Source organism: Gadus morhua, chromosome 14 (genome assembly GCF_902167405.1).
Source record: "Gadus morhua chromosome 14, gadMor3.0, whole genome shotgun sequence".
NCBI classification, from domain to species: domain Eukaryota; kingdom Metazoa; phylum Chordata; class Actinopteri; order Gadiformes; family Gadidae; genus Gadus; species Gadus morhua.
Genome location: NC_044061.1, coordinates 13,788,432 through 13,812,179, shown reverse-complemented (window position 1 = coordinate 13,812,179; position 23,748 = coordinate 13,788,432). Strand labels below are relative to the sequence as shown.

The 23,748-nt window shown below is 46.3% G+C and overlaps 1 protein-coding gene across 2 annotated transcripts in view; it reads right to left on the bottom strand.

Annotated features, from left to right (window-relative positions):
* pcdh9 (protocadherin 9) overlaps nucleotides 1-22,906 on the bottom strand; it is a 166,640-nt gene extending 143,734 nt beyond the window's left edge. Inside the window, exons 1-2 of one of the 2 annotated variants that reach the window (XM_030377706.1) lie at nucleotides 22,184-22,906; nucleotides 18,618-21,768 (exon numbers count right to left, since the gene is read on the bottom strand). In XM_030377706.1, the coding sequence (XP_030233566.1) occupies nucleotides 18,618-21,653 (3,036 nt within the window). In that variant the 5' untranslated portion in view covers nucleotides 21,654-21,768; nucleotides 22,184-22,906. The remainder of the gene's footprint in view (nucleotides 1-18,617; nucleotides 21,769-22,183) is intronic. The other variant, XM_030377707.1, reaches the window with a different exon arrangement.
* Between the last annotated feature and the right edge of the window lie 842 nt (nucleotides 22,907-23,748).

Below are 23,748 nucleotides of genomic sequence, written 5' to 3'. Positions count from 1 at the left end.
CGAAAAATAATTGACCGCCGGAAGTCGGGAAGGCCCGTTCAAGTGATTTGAGCATTCTACACTATAAAGAAGAGCCGTGTAATAAATTAAGAATAACCTTGGGTTGTGAGTGCTAAATATCACAATGATATGAGTGTGAATGTAGTGTGTATGTTGATATGAATATAAAGTTTCATATAGGATGTACTCTATACTTGATAATAGACTAGATAGTTTGTGCCACAATTTCACCGGTAAGGCGTAGATCAGCTGGAACAAACTAGCTTGCAGGTGATGACAAGGAAATATTTATCACAGAACAGCACGGCGGGCGGTTGCCTGCTCAGATATCAACTGCTCAGTAATCACATTCTGGTTTTAACCTGCAGAGAAAAGCAGAGACTGTACTCCATCACCTGTCTGTCAGTACCGAGACTGTGCTGTCTAACACCTGTCTGTCAGTACCAATACTGTGCTTTCCGTCACCTGTCTGTCAGTACCGAATCTGTGCTGTTCATCACCTGTCTGTCAGTACCGAGACTGTGCTGTTTATCACCTGTCTGTCAGTACCGAGACTGTGCTGTTTATCACCTGTCTGTCAGTACCGAGACTGTGCTGTTTATCACCTGTCTGTCAGCACCGAGACTGTGCTGCCTGTTTATCACCTGTCTGTCAGCACAGAGACTGTGCTGTCTGTCAACTGTCTGTCAGTACCGAGACTGTGCTGTCCATTGCCTGTCCGTCACTACTGAGGCTGTGCTGTCCTTCACCTGTCTGTCAGTACCGAGACTGTACTATCCGTTACCTGTCAGTACTGAGACTGATAACTAGCATAACTTACTTGATAACTAGCTTTGCCTAAGGTGTCTTCCTCTAGGACATCTCAGCCCCTTGCTGCAATTGCAACCAGCGACCACCGACCTGCGCCAAGGGCTGTCCTGTACCCGCACTACAGAGAGGGCGTTCGGCTTTGAGCCAAACCTCAAAAGAGTTTTAATTACAGTATCATTTTCATTTTGGTTAAAAATGTCTTTGTACTCATTTAAACATACTTAGGGGAATGGAGGGGATTAAAAAAAGCGGGGGGGAAATGGGAAAGAAGGGATTGTATGTGGGACGGGATGTTTTTACTGTGCAGGTAAATCCCGGACAACTAGTTCATGTCAATTGAGGGGGAGGAAGAGAGGAGGAAGAAAGGGAGAAGAGGGAGGAGAAGAAGGGGGAGGAGGATGAACAGAGAGACAAGTAGGAGGAGAGGGAGGAGAACGAAAGGGCTAAGGAGAAGGAGAGTGGCCTTTCGATGGGAACACATTTATTACTCATAGCTTTTTCAATTCTTTTGACCATCTGCTGTTCTGGCACAAACCCAGCGTGAGGTTAGAGACCTCTGCTAATGCTGATCCATACAGTACTATAGTAGCCTGCTGTTATAGTATCACTATAAATAACTGAGACCTCTGTGCCAATCTGTACAGTACTATAGTAGCCCATTATTATAGTATCACTATAAATAACTGAGACCTCTGTGCCAATCTGTACAGTACTATAGTAGCCCATTATTATTATTATTATTATTACTCTGCTAATCCATACAGTATTACAGAAGCATGTATATATATATATATATATATATATATATATATATATATATATATATATATATATATATATGTGTATACATGTCATTATAGTCTAGTATTACTGTAGTATTAGTTATTATAGATATAACCATTCATGCTAAATTATTATTGTATCGTACACATAATGAAGTACGGTAATGTAGTATTATACTAGACATTATAATTTGTATATAGTGTAATACTATCTTACCATTTACTTTTTTGGCATTTGGCAAACTCTTTTGTCCAAAGCAACTTATAACCATTCGGCGGTGTCATCTAAGCTATTCGACAGCTCGTCAGAAGCAGATAGGGTTAGGTGTCTTGCTTAGGGACACCTCAACAATGCCCAGCTAGGAGGAGCTGGGCATTGAACTAGTAACTTTCCGGTTACAAGTGAACCCGCTCCACCTCCTGAGCTATGCTGCCGCCCTAATGATGAGTAGTAGTATGAGTGAAGTATTATGGTAGACCTAAGGATTAGTACCATCGTATTATACTTGTTGCATCCCGGATGATACTCAAGGAATCCTGGTGTGAGTAGTGAAATGTGGAACGGTGGAGTAGAGACAGCCCTCATCTCATTACTGAAGGAAAAGGCCTGTGTATGACTCCATGTTCCTGTTCACACAATACAAACACAGAAAACAAATGCAGACCCAGACACACACACACACACACAAACATCAACACAACCAGGCACACATGAACACAAACACATACACACGTACACACACACTCACTGGGTAGACACAATAGCTTCTTTAAATTACATTTTTCTCTCTGTGCTGAGCTGCCGAAGCTGAAAAGGCAGTGACTAAATGAGTGTTTGCTTTAGTTAGCGTAGCCTAGCCTTGTGTAGCCTAGCGTAGCAACAGCGGGCAGATCTGCCATTCAGGACACCACACAGTGTTGGGCACACAGCCCACATTATCCTAGTTAGCAGACACACACACACACACAAACACACACACACTAAAATTCTGACACACACACTCACACACACATAAACATTCCCGCACAAACATGGAGACTACAAATGCACAACCAGACACTAAAACGCACACATACACACACAAACACATACGCACACACATACACAAACACACACAAGCACATACTTATCTACGATTTAATCTGTTCAGATTAAAATCTTACCAATAATAGCAGACACAATGTTTTTGTGTGTAAGTAAATGTGTGTGTGTGTGTGTGTGCATGTGTGTATACGTGTGTTTTTGGTGTGTGTGTGTGTGTGTGTGTGTGTGTTTTTAAGTGTGTTTGTGCGTGTGTGTGTGTGTGTGTGTGCATGTGCGTGCGTGTGTGTGTGCGTGTGTGTTTGTTCATTAGAAAGCCACAGAGGACCAGTTAAAGGGGCCCAGTGTGTGTCTCCTCTTGGCATGAAAACACGAGTGAGAGGAGGGACGAGTGTGGCAGAAAGCTTCTCGGAGACAAAACCTCTTAATATTCCTTCCAAGTCCATTAAGGCTTCAAGAGATTGGCCTCGATTGATTGTTTGTGTTTGATATTACCGCGGCCTTCGAGGCCCCCGTCCAAAATTACCTCCGGCATTTAGTTACGGCTTACGAACTGAAAGGCTTAACATGAACCTGCACTTCTCCTGCGAGGTCCCAGTGATGGGGACACAAACCTTCATCTAATAACCTCACACTTGTTGCCATTTCTCTTAAGCTCTCAGCTTTTGTTGGGACATCCATTCATTATCCACGGTGATGGATTCCTGTTCTTTAAAACGTCAATATGGACCCTCTCTTTTCTAGCCACTCAGCTCATCTGACCACTGATTTACCAGAACACTTTTCATAAATGAAAACAAATGTGTTTTTTTCTCTTACCAGGAGTACCTTACTGTGAGAAAGGTTTAATGTTTTCCCTTAGGAACTTTATGAGCTGTTGTGAACTTTGAAGTGTTGATTCACATCTGCTGTCTTGGCCTAATTACTCTAATAGAATTGTGATATTAATCTAAGAACACTGACCCTGTTTCCCATTCTGGCCTGCTTTTGCAGCTGTTCTGTGTAGAAATCCAATCTGCTGGATGGACATTTCATCAGCACACCGGTTGTTGGAGAACAGAGTACAAGAAGGTTTAGTTTCGGCCATGCCACCGGCACACTGCCAAAATAAAAGTAGTTTTGCATTTATGAACTGCTTGAGTATCCCTGTTTGATATATAAAGACACTGTTAATCTTAGTTCAACCTGTTTGAGCAGCGAGTTCAAAGCCGCTTCTTATGCTAGCATTATTGACTCTTTCATTTTTATATCCCCCATCAATTCGCCACAGCAACAGACTTACCGTTATATTTATAGGAAACAAAGGACAGCAGTGTTTCTCTGACAAAATGTCTCATGACTTATTTTTGTGACTAACGTCTTATGTTTAGATGGTGACCAGACAAGAGAATGATTGTAACACTCCCAGATTATTATCGCCCCATCGTCTTCACCTCCCTGGAGGCAGAGGTCTTGTTTGGCTTCAAACTAGAATGAAACACAGAGGCCTCAATACTACAGGGTAAAGGGAAGGGGCAGTCTGGGTACAATTTTAAATTATTTTAGGGTACATCAGAGTATGATATGGTATGTTATGGTACCAAAGGATATTACATTAGTAATACAAAATAGTTTAATAGACTCTATTATACCTTGATTTAGTCTAGTACTCCGTACTCTAATAACTAGAGAATGTTACGTTAGCTTAAATTAGGGTACAGTATATTATATCAGGGTATGTTGGAGTACATCCCGGTATATTAGACCACGGCTTAGGTAAGTAAGGATACCGACTAGACTACATTAGGGTATATTAGAACAGAGTACTGCAGGTAGTACGTGGGATGTTATTTTTGAAATAGACTAGTTTACAATAGAAAGATGAATGAAGATAATTGAAAGTAAATGTATTACATTTATTGTTCAGTAAATGAAGTAGCATTATGGTTTGTAATTCCGAAAATAGTGTTATATATATATATATATATATATATATATATATATATATATATATATATATATATATATATATACATTTCATCATGGTTTCCATTGTAATGTTTTAAATGTATTTTTGAGTTAATTTGTGTTTGCCAGATAACACAATGTTTTCCCACTGGCCAAGGCCTTCTTTGCAGTTATACTTGCATATAAATTAGGTGCTGGAATTCTTTACTCAGGTACTGCATGTATATTCATCTACTTTTGTAGCATTTGCATATAAGGGGGTCCACAAAATGTCTTGGCGACAATGTAGTGGTATGCCTAAAGTCAACGGTTGGAAAACCCTGTATGAAATATGGTCGAGGTATGTTAGTGTATGCTCGGCTACATCAGGGTACATATACACATGTATATATGTATATACTTACCTTCTATAATTACTGATGACATAAGAAAAACAATGTGATGATCAGGGTTTATAGTATCCTGATCTGACAGTGGGAGATAAACAAACAAGCATGGACTCATATTCATCAATCGAACCCCTACAGGCCAACACCCACATCCCTGTTACCCAAAGGCCTGGACTATTTATAATCACTGACACACACACACACACACACACACACACACACACACACACACACACACACACACACACACACACACACACACACACACACACACACACACACACACACACACATACTCTCTGTCTCTCTCACACTCAGGAACACATACACTCACATACTCTGTGTCTCACACACACACACATACACACACACACTGTCTCACAGAAACACGAACATACGCATACGCACGCAAGCGAAACACGCACGTGACACACGCACACACACCCTGCTGTGATGTTTGGGTACTACACGATTCTTCTGATCTCTGGAGGGATGAACAGATGTGGGTTGCCGTAGTTCCTTTGAGCATCAAAGAAAAAGAAGACCCCCCTAGCCCGTTCGAATCACATGTGCATAAACATTCCCCATTTATGAATTTGTGCACACACACACACACACACACACAAACACACACATACTAACATACACACACGAACACACACATGTGAACTAACACACACTCCCAAACACACATACACAGTCACACACATGCACTAACACGTGCACCATTCAGGCCGGATTGGTCTGTGAAGGAACTTCATTGTTGGCCAGAGGAGAACTGAGGCAGCTCTCAGGGGATCTCCCTCTTCCCTCCCTCCCCCTCCCTCCCGCCAGCAGGAGGTCACATGATCAGCTGACAGGCGGCTGAGCTCTTCAAAGATTAAACGAGGAGTGGGTGTGAAAAAGGGCAACGCAGGGACAGAGTCAGATGCTCTGATGCTCATACTACAGCTGGAGCAGGATTCAGCAGGAAGAACCACCGTCATGTGGGCCAATGGAGCAGTATCTAGCAGGAAATACATGATGCTCAGTGCACACAAATGAATCATGATTAAACAGGAAGCATTGTGCTACAGTAGGCCTAGGGAGCAGGATTCAGCAAGAAATCCCACCATGCTACAAAGGACCCATGGTACAGGATTAAGCAGGAAACACTATGATAAAGATGACCTAGGGAGCAGGATTTAGCAGGAAAGTCCACTATAATGTGGGTAATAATTATGGGGTCCCTAGATGTAAGGAGCTTAAGGAGGACATTAGGGGGTGTGAACCCGTTAGTCTGGGCTATTCATGAGACTAGTAAGGCTATAAAATGACTCCCTTGGACGCCAGTCAAGTGCTATATTCTGAGACGCTGCTCAAGTTTTAGAGGTAAATGGATGGTTTATTGTGAGGATGGACCATCTTTTCCCTATTTGAGTTCTCCCATGATGCAGAGCGGTGCCAAAATTGCCAGTTTGAAAACCTTTCTGCTTCCTCTCAGAGTACTTTGGCTGGTGTACCGTGGCTAGTGGCTACCCTCCAAGACAACCTCCGCTCCCCTCGGTCGAGCCCGCAAGGCCAGGTTCAAAACATTGACTGACCCCAACCGCTAGCGCAGTGGTTCCCAACGCCTACCCTAGGACAGGATAGCCCAAACCTGTTCATGTCGTGTTCCCCCGGTGGAGTTTATTTTGGCCCCAGGACCCAACCAAATCTATTGTGCCTCAATAACGTATTCCCCTTTCAAGTCTGCAAACATAATAGCAGAAAACAAATGCAGCAGGCACGGCTAGGGAATTGGTTATAAAATGGTTTCTTTAGACCATTACATGACCCACTAGGTCCCCTGCTGGGACCCACACCAGCGAGGGTACGTAGTCAGGTACCAGGGGGTCCTTGCAGAGATTAAACTTTGCCTTGTTCTTTAGAACTGAATTACCCTCAGCTTAATCCATTTTAAATTCTGCTACACTATTAATAAGGGTTCTGAGTAATTTTAGTACAGTATGAGTTCAAAGGAAAACCTTTTGTGGTGCGATAGTGTGGATGGAGGTGACCGAGAGCCATCCTGTGGCATCGACTGAACAGGTTTCGTTGACACAGTGCTCCATGGGACTCTGACACCTGAATGTCAAAAGTCAACCGCCAAGAATCACAAACATAAAAGGTGAAGTTTTTACTGCAGCCGAAGTTGTGGCAGGAACTAGAAAAATAAATCCGGGTGCATATTTCCATTATCGGTGGACGTTATCGTAGGAGGAGAGGCTATGGAGAGCAAGAGAATCCACGCAGTCTCTCTGTGTGTGCTAGGAGATAGCCAAAAAACCAATTTGCACCTCCTGCCTCCTCCTCCCAGTCACCCCAGACTCAGCTTTCAGACATGCCACAAACCAGCCACAAATCATTTCATCTAAATAAGCTGGCCAAATGTTTTACACCTCTGCATATTACCGGAGGCCGATAACACCCTAGTCCACCAACGCATGCAAAGACTGCTTCTTCCTCTCTGTCTCTTCCCCTTTTTCTCCATCTCCCCATCCTCTCTCTCTCTCTCTCTCTCTCTCTCTCTCTCTCTCTCTCTCTCTCTCTCTCTCTCTCTCTCTCTCTCTCTCTCTCTCTCTCTCTCTCTCTCTCTCTCTCCCCCTGCTTCTCTTCCCCCCCCCACCCTCTCCTTATTGTCTGTTATCAGCCCAGAGCCAACCCCTATATGATTCAGCAGTATAGAGATATAGAGTGCAGGAATGTACAGTCGTCGGGGTATTTTAAAATCCTGCCATTTCCAATGCCCTTGGTGATAAACCAAGAAACAAGAAACCCTATTTTATGTTTGCATTAAAAATTCCCCAGTGCAGGCTCTGACAGCTTATTCCCCAACCGAATCATCATGACCCCTATCTCCTCAGACGGCAGTCGAGCAACAAGCATGGCGTGGTCGCCCGTGACCACACCCCGGAGGCCACTGACGCCGTGTACAATCGATACAGATCTGGGGTGTAGATATTGAGGCAGGGGTGGGACACACATCCCTCCGATGTCCGTACGTCCCCGCTTCACGTTTAATGAGATCCCCGAAGACCATTGCACGTCTTGTTCACTCATTGACTTCTCCCACTGCCAAGGAACAGCAAAAGCTGTTTGGGCTCTCTCTCTCTCTGTCTCCATCTCTGTATCTCTCACTCACTCTCTCTCTCCCTCTATTCTCTCTATATCCCTCTCTCTCTCAAAGTTCATTAATGAAAGTCTATTAGCTTATAGATTTAAATCTGCATTGTTGAATGATTCTTTAAACCGATGAATCACGCTCCATTATCCACACGGCTTTTAAAAACGAATTCCTATCCCAAATCCTGTAATACTATACAGTTTAACTGTGCACTTATTAAAAGGATCAATCATCCCAGAGTTATAATAAGGGAGGGCGGGGTGTGATCCATCACCATCAGCAACACATTCTGCTGCCTCTGCTTATTGATAGCCAATCAACACCGGGCTGACAACATATACTTCTGCCTGTCCACTTGTGTAACTGCCTATCTCCTTCTCCGCTTTTTCTCTTGTCTATCTTCCAAACTTTTTGACACAAGTTTATCTGATATCTCTCTGTCTGTCTGCCTATCTCCTTCTCCGGTTGTCTTCTTGTCTATCATCTTGTCACATGTTTATCTGATATCTCCTTGTCTATCCGGCTATCTCCTTGTCCACTGGCCTACTTTTGTCTCTCATTCTATTTCCTGGCCATCAGTCCCTCAGCCCCTTGTCTCCTTGTCCATCTGCTTATATCCGTACCATTTTGTAATTATTTTTGTCTGGAGAGATGTTGTCATCCTAGTCTCCTAGTCCTCTGATACCAGGATTGCCCAGCATTTGAACCCAGTGTTCTGTCTTTACAATCAGAACATCAGCCCCATCACCCCCACCTCACCCCCCCCCCCCCCAAAAACCACCCCGTCTCCGGTGCTACTCCCAGCAGCCCTCCGACACTAGTACCCGCGACAGCCACTCCGATTAGGCTGAAAAATACTCTTTTCCCTGGCAAGAGATATATTATTTTCCTCTTTTTTTTTTTTAATAATTGCAGGGGAAGAAATGGATTGCGCTCTTCTTATTCCATCCCTGGAAGCCAGAGCGCAGAGCTGGAGAGAGATAACTCTGGAAGCTAACTGTGTAAATTAGGAAGGGGACTGCAAGGCTGCCAAAGGGGGGGAACATGGCTTTAATGTGCATGGAGCCACAGCGGCGGGGAGGGCACATTCACATGCTGCAAATAATGAAGCACTGAGGCCTCAGGTGGATGATCACCGGGAGGCAGTTCTGTCCATTGGTGACGCGTTTAGGTAGTACAACGGGATAAGGATGCATGGCACGTTCGGGACACATGGCGCGTTTAGGACGCAGGGCACGTTTTTGGATGCGTGCCGGATTGAGTGTTTAAGACGCATGACACTTTTAAGGACGCCTGAGGAGTTTATGGTGGATGGTGTGTTTAGGACATATGGAGCATTCAGGTAACATGGCGTGTTGTGGATGCCTGGTGTGTTAAGGATACATGGCACGTTCATGATGCATGGCATGCCTAGGAAGAATTGTGCCGTTAGCAAGGAGGATGCATGTCAAGGAGGGATTCGAGGAACAACACGATGTTTTTCGTACCATAGGTTTTAGTTGTCATTGTAACAATGTTGTGCTTATTCAAGGCTTTGCTGACTACGTTGCAGTTAAACTAATGCTGATTTATTCAAAGCACTTTGTTAGAAAATGTTTCTCAACTAATGAACCATGTAAGGGTTAGTTAACCCTTATCTCTTGGCATTGATTTAATCATTATTTTAATACATTACGACCCAAATGCGTCTAATTGAAAGTCGATCAGATTACCTTTCCTTGCAGTTGTGTTTTATTCTCAGCATTTTCACCACACATTGCATACATTGACAATTGCTGTTTACTCATCTGTTCACTTGGATCATCAACCCAACACCAGATTTCTGGCTTTGTCGGTTCACACATTACATCATCAAAAAAGGCCACTTTGGCTTCGGGTTTCTAGAAATAAATCTTCCTTGTGATGTGATATTTAGTCTTTATATAATTTTTCATAAAAAGCAGCTATGTGGTCGCATTGACATCACACCGAATGAGTCCTGACTTCAGAAATCAGATTTTGCACGTTAAGTTGAAATCCAAACCGATATTCATAATATACTTTGCCTGCCAACGAGCGTCTGCTGAACAGTCAGAAACACAGCGCTTGCCTCGGTGGAAATGCCAAATGTAATAATCCTCAGCATTGTGCCATCCAGAATATTGTGACCCTGCGTGGCCGGCACAATATCTGAACTTCGGTCACGTCCGCGAAGGGCGGACGCATCTCTCTTTTAGCACGATGAGCGGATCCTAGCAGCAGACCTGGGACCAGTGGATATGATAACGCTGCGGAGCGAAAAGTCAGCCTAGATATCCCAGTTGGTGAGAGTACATAACGCTTTGAAACATGATCCTATAGGGGGAGGTCAACCTTTAAAGCGTTTTATTATTTATTTAGTTTTATTTCTCCCTCTTAAGCCCCTCTTCTGGCTTCCAAATGGACCAGAGGCTTAACCCACATCAGGCTTAGCATGTGTTGGTGTGGCACTTTGAAATATACTCTCTTTCCCTTTCCCCTAATCTTTTACTATCTATTCCCATTCATCTTTCTTTTTTTTCTGTTCTATATCTCATCCTGCATCCATCCCATGTCTATGTTTTCTGCCTTTCTGTTCCGTCTCTTTACGTGTATTCCTCACGGCCAGCTCTCCTTCCTGCACCTAGTTCCCCTTTTATATTTCCTTCTGTTCCATATATTTTCTATCTTTCTTTCCTGCACCTATTCACCTGCTCTGTCATTCTCCCTTATGCCACTCTTTCTGTCTCTTCAAATGCTCCGTCCCTCCCCTACCCATTTGCTGTACCTTTTTCCCCTCTTTCGTTCAGTCTGATCTTTATCTCCATCTCTTTCTATTGCTCCCTCTTTCTCTCTCCAGACATACAGGAAGTGTCATCAGATGAACGATGGTTTAATTATTTGCATGATGATGAGGATGAGGATGATGGCAATGAAATGTTTTTGACATTTAGGTAGCATTTACATAATCTTGTATTTGTAAATCTTGTATATTGAATAACCCACAATTATTAATATCTTTACATTCATGCCAAGATTAATAAATGTAGTATTTCTGTTTATTTTTGCCTTGTCAAAAGACCGCTGAGTTAATTATGAATTTTGGAAGCCAATACTAATTTGTTTGACGAGCAGCCAAGAGATTCATAGATCTTGACAGATACTCCAAAGGTTTCTGTGTGAAATTGAATCACCAAATGATGCAAGACAACCGGAGGAAGTAAACACAAGAAAGGAATGATTACTTTGACACATTTATTATGAAATTATAAAGTTAGATAGCATTGGTCGAAAATAAAAGCGTTTATAAAAGAAGAGTATGGATTGCAGATCACTGTTTCACCGTGACAAAGAGATTATTTGAATGACAAAAAAAAAAATAGGCCAGAGAAAAAAATGCATAAATAACCAAGTCCATTATCGTATACATAGCACATCAGGGAGGATTAGCAGGATGTCGACATAAAACATCTTATATACACAGTAAGAATTTACATCATGTGTTTTACAGAAGAGTCCTACAGCGAGACACGGCAGCCAGTCTCAAGTCTTGCTTATGAGGAGTGTTTTATTGTTCTTTTTTTTGGCTTTAAGTACCATTATCACGACTACAAGACCCGGCTCTGGCGTGGGCGAGGGACAGAGCGGTGATGAGCCGTCAATGAAGCAATGACCCTGATATGAGGTGGGGTCTCCAGTCTGTCAGGGTATAGACGCTGCTCTGTTAGCTCCACTTCCTCCGGCTCACCCTTCCTGTCTGCAGGCGCTCGTGATTAACGGCCTGGGGATGGGGGGGGGGGGGGGGGGGGGGGGGGTGGAGGATGGGGGGGGAGGGGGGGGGGGGGGGGCTAAGGAGCAGGGGGGATAGAGGAGGGAGTAGCTGTGTGCTGAACACAAAGCACCCTGGTATTTCTCACAGAAGCCAAACACAAAGGTGACAGCACCCTTGGCGAGCTTACCTCAGTTGTAGCAGCACCAACCCCAATAAAACACTAGATGGGCTGGGGGGGGGGGGGGGGGTGTTGTTTGGTCAGGTTGGGGATAGATAGTGCAGTAGGGTAATGTGAGGGATCGATGGTTGGGAGACTGAGGGATCGATGTGTTGGTGATATTTGGATGGCAGGTTTTAGGAAAGTGAGAGATAGATGATTTTGCAACATTGGGGATGGATGGCTCAGGAAAGTGAGAGATAGATGTTTTGGTGATATTGGGGACACATGGTTTCGGAAAGTGAGGGATAGATGTTTTGGTGATATTGGGGACACATGGTTTCGGAAAGTGAGGGATAGATGTTTTGCTGATATTGGCATAGACGGTCTGGTTATACATGGCAGAATAACCAAGGTGGTTCAAGTCGGAGTGGTGGAGAACATTGATTAATTATTGGATTATTGTTCAGACAACGAGGGAGCATCATAACATGTGATCTGATCATTTTCTTGGAGACAGAGGCAAAAAGTCAAGAAACATTTTTTTCCACCCTCTACTTGTTTTTTTTTTCTCGCCCTGAAGTCATAATGTTGGATCTTGCCAGGCGATGGTATGTGGACATCTGTGGTGTTTTAACAGCGGTAAGTGTTGACCGTGTCATGCAGTGTAGTGTCACATGAAGGCGCGTATCAAAGGGAGGGGGGCGGCTCTGAACCATGAGGTAATGCGTTGAAGATGAATTATTCAAATAAACATGAGGATGATTGAAAAAGACGTGAAGGTGCGACTCCCGCTAGCTTTATTGGGGCTGACGCACGCCGTCGTCCTCTAAGTCCTGGTGGGACGCGCCGATCGGGGCTTCAGGTTCTTGCGCATGCAGAGGAATCTCTCAGAGCTGCAGATCTATCATCAATCACTCTGATATGAGGCCTGGCAGAGATGGATGGTGCTGACTGTTCCCATGGAAGCTCTTCCATCTTTAACTGACAGACCAAGCCAAACAAAAGCTCCTCACACATACACACACATCACACATCACACATCACACACACACACACACACACACACACACACACAGATGTGCGGGTGCGCACACACCAAGCACACATCACACGTCGCGCTACGTGATAAAATTAGCCACAATTGCCTCTGACAGGATTACTTCCAAGCACAATAAGGGGGAGGATCCATCTTCACTATTACATGAAAGTGATTGATGATTGTTGGCTGGTATTGCAACTTTAAATTTAAAACTGTTTTATTCTTGGTAATTTGCTATCAACTGAGTTTCAGAAAATTTGCTTCACAGCAGTTGGAGAGGGTTGAAGAAACAAACCAATAAATATTTATAGGATTTTATTCAAAGTAAAAATATACCTGCCTGGGATGCAAGTGTTTTGCTGATTATGGTGTAACAAGGCAAGTTATTTCCATGTAATCATCTCATGGCAACAATGCATTAGTCAAGGTGTTTGCTGGCTATAAATAGTGAACATGACAAGTCCCCGCGAAGAGATACGCGTTGGCACGGGTGGCCTACTCTGATCTGTTTGGCTGAGTCAGTCGTCACTCATCTGTAAGAAAGCTTTAAGACTCATATTTTATTAACGTATTTGTTTAATTTGTATTTATCGATTTATTTTACTGTGTGAAAGCGATGCTGACACCAAGTCATGCGGTGATTTAACATGGGGGTATGGGTGTATTTCTCTGCCTGCCTCAGACAGACCAAGAAATAGCGTTTGACAAGTTTTACTTTTTGTGAGGATGAGAGCATTGTGGGAACAAAGCGTGAGATATTGAGGGCAGAGACAAAGATCATAACCGTTACATCCTGGAGAAAGCTCTGCTGCTGACAGCACAACCAAGACGCTTATACAGAGATGACAGACAATATCCTCCCCCTCTCTCTATCCCTCTATCTCTCCATCTCTCTCTCTCTCTCATTCTCCATTTCTCTGCCTCTATCTATCCCCTTCTCTCTCTCCGTCTCCGCCTCTCCCCCTATATCTCCCTCTCTGTCCCTGCCTCTCTTTATCTCCTTCTCCATCTGGATCTCTCTCCTTCCCTCTATGAAAGCACCAAGCTCTGCCTCAGCAGAATTCAGAGGATCTTGCAGCAGACGCCTCTTCCCTCAGGTGCCACCTTGTCAAAGTTCATTAATCTTCTCAAACTCATCGTGTCTCCACCGGTGGCTGGCTGTACTACTAATCCTCTTATTAATGTTCCAAATGAACCTGCGCTCCAAGGACCGCTCCCGCAGGGCCATCATTACACCGTTCTGCATAAACTCCTGTTTGCATAGAATGTCCATTTATGAAGAACCCTGACTCTGGGAGTGGGCCACTTACAGCCTCCCACCCGTCTCCCCCTGCAGAGCTCCCCCAGCCGCCCCAGCCCAGAGGCCTATACAAGGAACACGCTGCCCCCCTGCCTTAAATGGTTCTCCTGATAATTACATCCACAAGCCCAACGCTGTCTCTGAGAGTGATCTCAGCCAGACTAAATGTTAGTGGAGATGACTGGGGGGGCGGGGGGGGGGGGGTGTACTCTCAGACTTGATTTGTTCTTGGCAAGCGACTGACAAACTATCAAGACAGTCATAATTGCTTTATGTGGAGTCTCCTATAGGTACCATTGCAATAAAAAACACAACACTAAAAACTTTTTTTTTTTAGTGTTGTGCCTCAAGAGCAACAACATTATCTGGGCTGTAAATGTTCACAGTGTCGCAGCGTCAAATAACGGCACTGGAGGTGGGCATAGCTTTGCTTTGTTAACAACCCTTTGGACTTGAGAGAAAGCAGTTTACCCATTATTACTAATTAGGCCTTTACACTGGAGATGTTCAGGCCACAGCATGCCTGCACAGTTTATAATAGCTTAACATCTCTGTGACAAATGGTAATGGCATTGTTTCAGATCTATCCCACAAGAAACCAACTACAAAATGATAAATGTGTATATATTGATTCAGCGATATTCCACTCACAGATATACAGTTTTACGCAGCGTTACACTGACTGCTGCCCTGTGGTTAATGATTGGACAGGGAAAGAGTTGAAATATACATTTAAATGGAATGTATTTCTACAGCGATTTTTCGCAGTTAATTTCTCACCGTGAGGAACACACACTCGCGCACACAGACAAACACACACACAGACACACACACAGTACAAGCCATGCAACCAGTTTGGCACAAGCAATAAGCTTGTCTTGTTAAAGGACAATTATCCGGTGGTACTCAGGGAATGGAACCAGCCATGATCCAATTGTCTGAGGACCTGCTCTACTGTCTGAGCGACAGCTGTCCCCAGTGTGAACATCCACACATCTCTGAACATTGTCATCAACATCTCTCCATCTGCACCCAGTGTTGTGCACTTGCAGACAGTGGAGGCTTGTGTGGTTATTAACAACTTGTTTGTATGTTCTCTCTCTTGCCTTGTGAAAGTAGGACAGTGTTGTTCAGGCTTCTCCCCCCTGACCGTTGTTTACATTGATGTAGGTCCCAGGAGGAGAGGAAGTGGAAGTGGGAACAGAAAGAGAGCAGGTATTACCCCGAAAGCTCCTAACCCTACCCTAAACCCTCCCATACCTGGCAGATCCTAACCCTCTAGAACCGCTATTGAACCGGTAAAAAGACACTGGAAGGTAACCCCTTCTGGATTTTGCTCTGTTAGACCTACAAGACAAAAAACAATGACAAAAAATACATACATGATGTATCAGAACGTCAATTAAATATATATAAGCGGTTGGATGCTGATCCACAAAGTACTAGAGGCTTACGGATGGGGCTGTAGATGCAGGAGACTAACCGGTTTTGGACCGCTTCTGTACAGCCTAGTGCCAGATGGCCATCAGCTGCAGACCTCCTGCATAGGCCATGCTGTTAGTCTCTCCAAGAGGAAGACACTGCCTCTGCATGGCTGGTCTGCATCCTTTTCTGCATTATCTGACAGCTTATCCATTTATTTGATCATGTGTTTATGTACTGGTGCACGTTTCTGGACTTATTTTCCATTTGATAAGCCAATTTGTCATCTCTCAGGACACAGATGATAGTTTACTGCTGTCGAGATGGTTTGTCTGGGCTCTAAATAAATTCGAAAGATGATGATTGGATCCGGTCTGCGTTCATACGTGTTCACTCAAGGGAGCATTCTCTTTCCGGAACAATAAATATCTACAATAACTAACACCCAGTGTCCAGGGAATAAAACACTTTCTTTATGTTTCAAATCGTGTTCTAATATCCAACAAACTGGCAGCAGAATAGTATTATGGTTAGGGTGTTTGACTGCAAGGTATTGGGGCTGATCCCCAATGCCTAGAGTCTACCTGTAGGCACGTTAGAGCAAGATAACCTACCTGCTCCTTAATGAAATGGAAGTCCCTTTGGATAAAAGCGTCTGCTATATGACTAAATGAGCAGATAACTGAGTCAAAAATGGCATGTTTGGTCTAATGATTAGCATAGCGTGAGGTTTGGTCTCCGGAGCTGTAGTCTTGGTGCTTCTAACGGTGAGGTGGTGTCGTAGGCATGGTGGGCGTCGAAACGCAAAGATGTAAAGGACCAGAAGCAGCCGTAGGTCATCGGCAAACCTTTCGACAGTCCCTTGAGCAAAGCCTGTGTGTTTTTTGACACGCAGGAGCGTATATGTCAGGAATACGATCGTTCGCTGCGGGGACAGCGGTTCTTGTCGTAAAGCACCTATAGAGCCTCTGTCACGGTGTGACCACCATCAATAATGCGCTGGGGAACACACACACGTATGGCTTTGTGGGTTGACAAAACGATCGATCCAAACGATCATGGTGGTGAATTGATTGACTGGTAAGAAAGTGATCTAGGGGAGCGAACATTATCCTATGATATCTCACATTCTCCCTCTCCCACCCGTGGAAGTCTTCTAACAACACTATTGTAATATATTTTTCTCTCTCTCTATGTCTCTCTCTCACATGGATCCCCACAAACACTATCACACACACACAGACACACACACACACACACACACACACACACACACACACACACACACACACACACAGAGAGACACACACACACACACACACACACACACACACACACACACACACACACACAGAGAGACACACACATACACACAACCACACACACTGAACTTGGCTATCAAACTAAATGGTTCTTTTGACTGCATCCTCTCACACTGAAAGACGTTAACGACACCCCCCCCCCCCCCCCCCCCCCCCATCATTATCGATCTAAAGGTCTCTGCGTGAAGAGACCCTGACCACCACGACCCCCCTAACCCCTTACTCCCGCTCATTCCTCCGATTCGGGAGACCACCAGCGGTTGCCGTGGTGATACCCAACAGAGCAACAGTGCCCCCTTAAGACCCAGTAACATCACCAATCGCATCTCCGTCACTTGCAATGCTCACACACACAGTCACACATCCCACCAACCCATACACACACACCAACACACACACCCAAATACACACAGCCTCCCTTTCTCTCGCACAGCCTCTCTCTCTCTCTCTTACATACACACTCTCTCTCTCGCTCCTTGTGTGTTCCATTAGGCGTGTGTTTTGTGAAGTGCTGCTTTATTAGCAGAGAAATTAATAAGCTCTGATGATAAAAAATAAAAGCTGCACGGATTACGTTGAAATTTGAGGCTCATTATTGGCTAATCCTATTTGAATTGGATGTGTATCAGTTTTCAGACAGGCATCCCGTAGTCTGCTAGCGTGCGTTGCGATAGAGGGAAAAGGGGAAGAGAGGGAGATCGAGAGCGAGGGAGTGAGAGCAAGAGAGAGAAGGGGAGAGAGAGAGACACATTTATTTCATTCCTAGTTGTGGCATATCTGCTAGTGAGTCCAAATGAGATGAGTGGCTGCTAATTAAAGAGGAGGAGAACTGCTAGGTCTGCCGGTGCAGAGGAGACAGAGGGACTCGTATGGCATCACAACGCACACCAAATTAAAACCATGGAAACACTAAGGACGTTATGAGGGGCAGAGGTGGAAAATCAACTCATTTAGGAGGAGAGAAAAAACAATGGTATGACCGCCTAGGAAGTGATAATGTTATATACCATCCAACTTCCCCAACCGATTAAACTGTGTATGGTGCATCTATTTACCAAGAATAAGAGATGGACATCTGAGTAGATAGGCAAGAAAAAAATGTTTCTTTCACAGAAGTGTAAAGGAACAGCGCATCACAAGTAGTAGAAGTAGCATGTGGGTACATTTTCACCTTGTCACCTGACCTCCGAGCTCACAAAAGATGCATGCCACACTCTTGGCTAGGAAATTAAAATAAGAATTCCTCTCCTTGTAAAACATCAGCCAAACATAAGCATGGGATTATTTTTAAGTCCATTAACTACACAAATGATCCACTTTTGGATTGTGTGATTATATTTTTTTTAAGTTTGAGCTATGGTTGTACAGTATTCTGCGGTGTTCAAGTGCTGGGCAGCAGCCGAGAGAGAAAGTCTCTTATCTATGCTTCAGCACTGAGGAACGGGGCAGTTATAGGCAGAGCTTATGGACCAGTAAAAGTGTTCCTTTACCTGCTGCCTGGTGTGCATGGGGGCCTTGGTCTTGAACGCGCCCTGGGAGCTGCACTCAGACGCGCTGAAGTGGTCTGAGCTGGTGGACGACCTCTTGGAGAGTGTGTCGCAGCCCCCAACAAACGTGTTATCCAACGGGAGCTCCTGAATCACGTGATGCTTCTTCACCGACACCGGCGTGTCCGCCTTCAGGTGGAAGGCCGACTGCGGGGAGGCAGACTTGTAGTGCCGGGCAAGGTCGGGGCTGCTGGGTTTGAAGGTGGTGGTGGGTGGGGCGTTCCAATCGAAGCGTCCAATCCCCTGCTCCTCCAGCTCCGTGGGGATGCTGATGGTCCCGTTGATGGGCTCGTGGGCGGGGTCGTCGGGCTTGCTCTCCTCGATGGTGACAAAGTTGAGCAGGGAGCTTTTGGGCGACTTCCTTTTCTTCCTCTTCTTCTTCTTGTTCTGTTTGTTCTCCGTGTTGGGGGACATCCACTCTGCCCCCTGCTTCTTCCTCTGAGCCGCCTTGAAGCGCGAGGCGTGGCGGCAGCGCAGCAGGACCGTCACAAAGATCACGATGACAACCACGAGGGCGCCGGTCACGAAGGCGATCATGATGGTGAGGTAGTCACCACTCTGGTATGTCTCGCTGCTTTCGCCGATGTTGCGGTCAATGGGCGTCTCCATGGTGCGGCGGATGAGCTCGTTGATGAGCGTGGCGTTCCCCGCTGTGTCGTTGACATACAGGAAGACCAGCACCAGCGTGTGGAGGGACTTTGGGTAGCCCAGGTCGCTGATGTTCACCACCAGCCTGTGCAAGCCGATGTCGGTCATGGTGGGCTTCTCCTCAAGCGTGATGTTGCCCGTGACCGGGTCGATCCTGAACAGGCCCCGGTTGTTGCCGCTCACAATGCTGTATTTGAGTTCGGCGTTCATCCCCGTATCTCCGTCCACGGCGAACACCTCCGCCACCACGGAGCCTGGGATGGAGGAGAGCGGCACAAGCCTGAAGGAGGCGTTGGAGGAGGGGGAGATGACGACGGGGGTGTTGTCATTCACGTCGATGACATTGATGGTGACCTTGGCGGCCGATGAACAGGGGGGGCGCCCGCCGTCCACGGCTCTGACATCGAATGTGTACGAGCTCTGCTGCTCGCGGTCGAAAGACACGTTGGACTTGATCACGCCGGAGTACGGGTCAAGGATGAAGTTCTCATTGTCGTTGAGGATGGAGAGGGAGACGGCTGCGTTCTCCCCGGCATCGGTGTCCGTCACGGTGATAACGCCCACGGTGCTGTACTTGGGGAGGTTCTCAGACACAAAGAACTGAAAGTGGTTGTGGGTGAACTTGGGGTTGTTGTCATTCTCGTCCAGTATTGTCACTATGACAGCAGCCTGCGTCTGCAGCGGTGGCGTGCCGTTGTCTCTGGCGGTCACCGTGAACAAGAAGCGGTCCTGGTCCTCGCGGTCAAACACACGCGATGCCGTCAGCACGCCTGTTTTGCGGTCCAGGTCAAAGAATGAGGCGTTGGGGCCCAGCTGGTAAACGATCTCGGCGTTCTTGCCGTTGTCCTCGTCCGTGGCAGTCAGCGTGGTGAGAAACAGGTCGCGCTTGTTGTTCTCCATGATGGCCAGCTCGATGACCGGCTGAGTGAACACCGGCGGGTTGTCGTTCTCGTCCTCTAGCCGGACTCTGACCAACGCCGTCTGGTTGAGGCTCGGCTTCCCGGAGTCCGAGGCCACGATTTTAAAGTTGTATTCTTTGGTTCCCTCATAATCCAGCAAAGCAGAAGTCTCCAGTAGATACTGGTTATCGTACACAGCCTTCAAATGGAACGGCACGTCCTTCTCTATAAAGCAGATGACCTTGCCGTTGATGTCCGTGTCTTTGTCCGAGACGGTGATGAGGGCTATCTTGGTATTGATGGGATCTTTCTCTGACAGGAAAACGGTGCCGTTAATGGGTACGATGATGTAGCGCAGGTCTATGTTTGGCGGGTTGTCGTTGACATCCGTCACGTTGATGTTAATGGTTGCTTTGGCCGGACTGGAGCTGCCGTCGCTGGCTAACACGGAGAGCTTGTGGATGGCCGTCTCCTCTCTGTCCAGGGGACGCTGCACGGTGATCAGACCGGTGGTCGAGTTCAACGCAAACAGTCTTTTAGTGGCGGGTGGAACCTGCGTGCCGAACACGTAACGGATGTCCGCGTTGGACCCGATGTCCGCGTCCGTGGCCAGCAGATGCACGACGGACGTCCCGATTGCCGAGTTCTCCGGGATGTGCACCTCCACCTGGCTGTCCTTAAACACGGGCCGATTGTCGTTGACGTCGGTCACAGTCACCTGCAGGATGGCTGTGCTGGACTTCTGTGGGCTCCCGCCATCCTCCACCTTCACCTTCATCACGTACGTGTCCTTCTGCTCACGGTCCAGGTTCTGCTGCACGATGAGTTGCGGCCACTTTTCCCCCTCCGGCGTCTCCACGATGTCCAAGCCGAAGGCGCTCTGTCCGTTCACCAGCTCGTACTTGTGGACACTGTTGGGACCCGTGTCGGGGTCGGTGGCCGACGGGATGGCGAAGCGGCTGTTGATGAGCGTGTTCTCAGGGATGGAGATGTTGATGACCGGTGAGGGGAACATGGGTGCGTTGTCGTTGGTGTCCTTCACCACCATTTTGATTTTGATGAGTCGGAAGTAGTCATTAGGCAGGATGACCACCTCAATCTCAAAGGAGCACTCGCTGTCCTCGAAGGACGGCCCTGGGCAGAGCCTCTCGCGGTCGATCCGGTTGGAGGTGGTGAAAATGTCCCCCGTGCTGCTCAGCACGCGCACCAGTGGGTTGTCCCCCGCCTTGGACACCAGCCGGTACACCAGGTTAGCGCTGGCGCCCGTGGCGGCGTTTGTGTGTGAGATGTTGAGGTCCTTTGGTATGTTTCCAATGAGAACGTTTTCCTGCAACTCTTCTCTGATGGGATAGATAAGCTCCTGGGCGATAGATGGGTCCAGCCACAGACACGCCAGCAGAGCGGCCAACAGGTAATAATCTTTAAGATCCATGACTGCAATGATATTCGATTCCTTCCTTCACAACTCAAGCATTTCTCTGTACTGGTGAACGTTGTAGCTGTGAGTGATTCGGTGAATATGGAAGGGTTCTTTTCCAAAATGAGACCTATGAATAGAAACAGAATGGGTGTTCAATAGCATATTCAATATCGACATTCACTATTGAAAACGCTTTTCTCACGTGTGCATTAATCATACATCCATACAGAAGCAAATACCAAACACTGCAGCAAACGTTTAGGTGGCCTTTAAAAAAAAAAAAATCCAAGTCTTTGGATTTGTATGAGGGCTTAAAAACAACTAAGAAATCATATCTATCATAAAGAACAACTTCCTTGTGTATTTTATCCATATTCCATTTATTAAATTGTAGAAAACATTAGACGTGACACCGGCTATGCGTCATCGATGTTTGAAGTCGTATCGAATAAATCCGCAGGCATAAATACAGCCTCGAATGACCATAAAGTCAGTATTTAAATTAAATCCTTATTGGGTATCAGCTGAAATAAAACGCTTACCGCGCGATGTTGTCAGCTCATCGTCCTCTTGTCTGTGGATTTCCAACGGCAGCGAAATAAAAAGCGGAGTCCCAGTAAAGATATTCCTCTTGATCGATGCCGTTCCTCCGAGCTCCCGAACCCAGAGGAAACCCAACAGTCCGCTGGGTTAATTTTTATATCTTCAACAGTTCAATGCATCAGCATGTGAGGAAAGTCCGCTCTACCCGCGTCACGGACGGACGTGCTGCGCGGTGCTTTCTAGTAACCGTCCAAGGTGAAGAGATGAGGATAGCTCCAGAATATTCCTCCTCTCTTCCGCGTCTCAGGATACCTGTTCAGGTGCTCGATTGTCCCGTCATTGTACGTCTTTAACTTTAAGGGCTTCCATGAATAATTACTCCGACAGACGATGGGGACACTCAAAAAAGCTTCAGAGAATAAATATTTGGGGACGATGACGGCACGAAGAGGCGATGCGCCGCGCGGTCGTTCGGAGACGGGTGCGTGTGTCAGCGGTGCGCGCGGAGCGGTTATCCTCTCTCCTCACTCCATCGCAGAGCATCTTGCACTAACTCTGCCGAAACCCACAGGGGCTGAAGTCCGGCACACAGACGCCCCCCCGAGCCTCCTCATTGGACGGCTCTCCGTCTGCAGCAACTTGATTGGTCGGCGCTCACGTCACTCAGAACGGAGACGCGCTGACCGCCGCGGCTGCAGGAGTTTCATCTGCTGCTCCACCGTGTTGGTATGAAAGCCGGTAAAAACTGTCTCACTCTTTTTACTGTTGAGTCGGTCACCGCCTGAAGCCCCTCATGCTCTACGGTCGAGCACGGGGTGGCGAGAGATGTGAAGGCGCCTTTTGTGTCAATGTGTTTATATATAGACCCAACTGGCAGGACAACATGAACCCGTTTGGAAGCAGCGGGAACGAGAGAGTTCCGATCAGACAGAGACGCCGTTGTCTCGTTGTATTCTCACCACTTCCCAGGCCACTTGGACATCACAATCAAACCCAATTAAAACATGGACCCGAGCCGCACCGAGAGACATCCAGCACGGCAGACGTGCGCTCGTGGTCCGGTCCGGACGCCCCAAAGAAGGTGGCGGAGCCTATATCATGCCGTTTGTTTGGCTGTGGACTTGTGTAACACTTATCCTCAAAACATAAAACTGTAACAGGCGTTGAGTAGGCCTATAACAAAATAACAATCTCACACGAGAGCCTCGGTAAAGCGGCCCACTGGATCTGATGAGTCGCATTTTACACCATATGTGAATCAGACACCTATCTGTATCAATGTGCAAAACACTTGCTTCCAAATCAAGGAGATCTCCATTGAGCTGTTTGAAGGTCCCGATATTTGACCTCTAGCAACCAGATCTCCTGCCGAGATGAGAGTGGAGCCACTGGTGGTGACTAGCTGTTGAGCAGCGTGCAACTGCCGTGGGCAACACTGTCATCTAGCGGTCCTGTAAAGAAACACCGCCAACGCCGCGCCGCGTTTGGCTTGGACACCCAGGAAAACCCGAAAAGAGGGAGATATAACATAACCACTTGAATATGTCTGTCTAGGTCTCTAGGA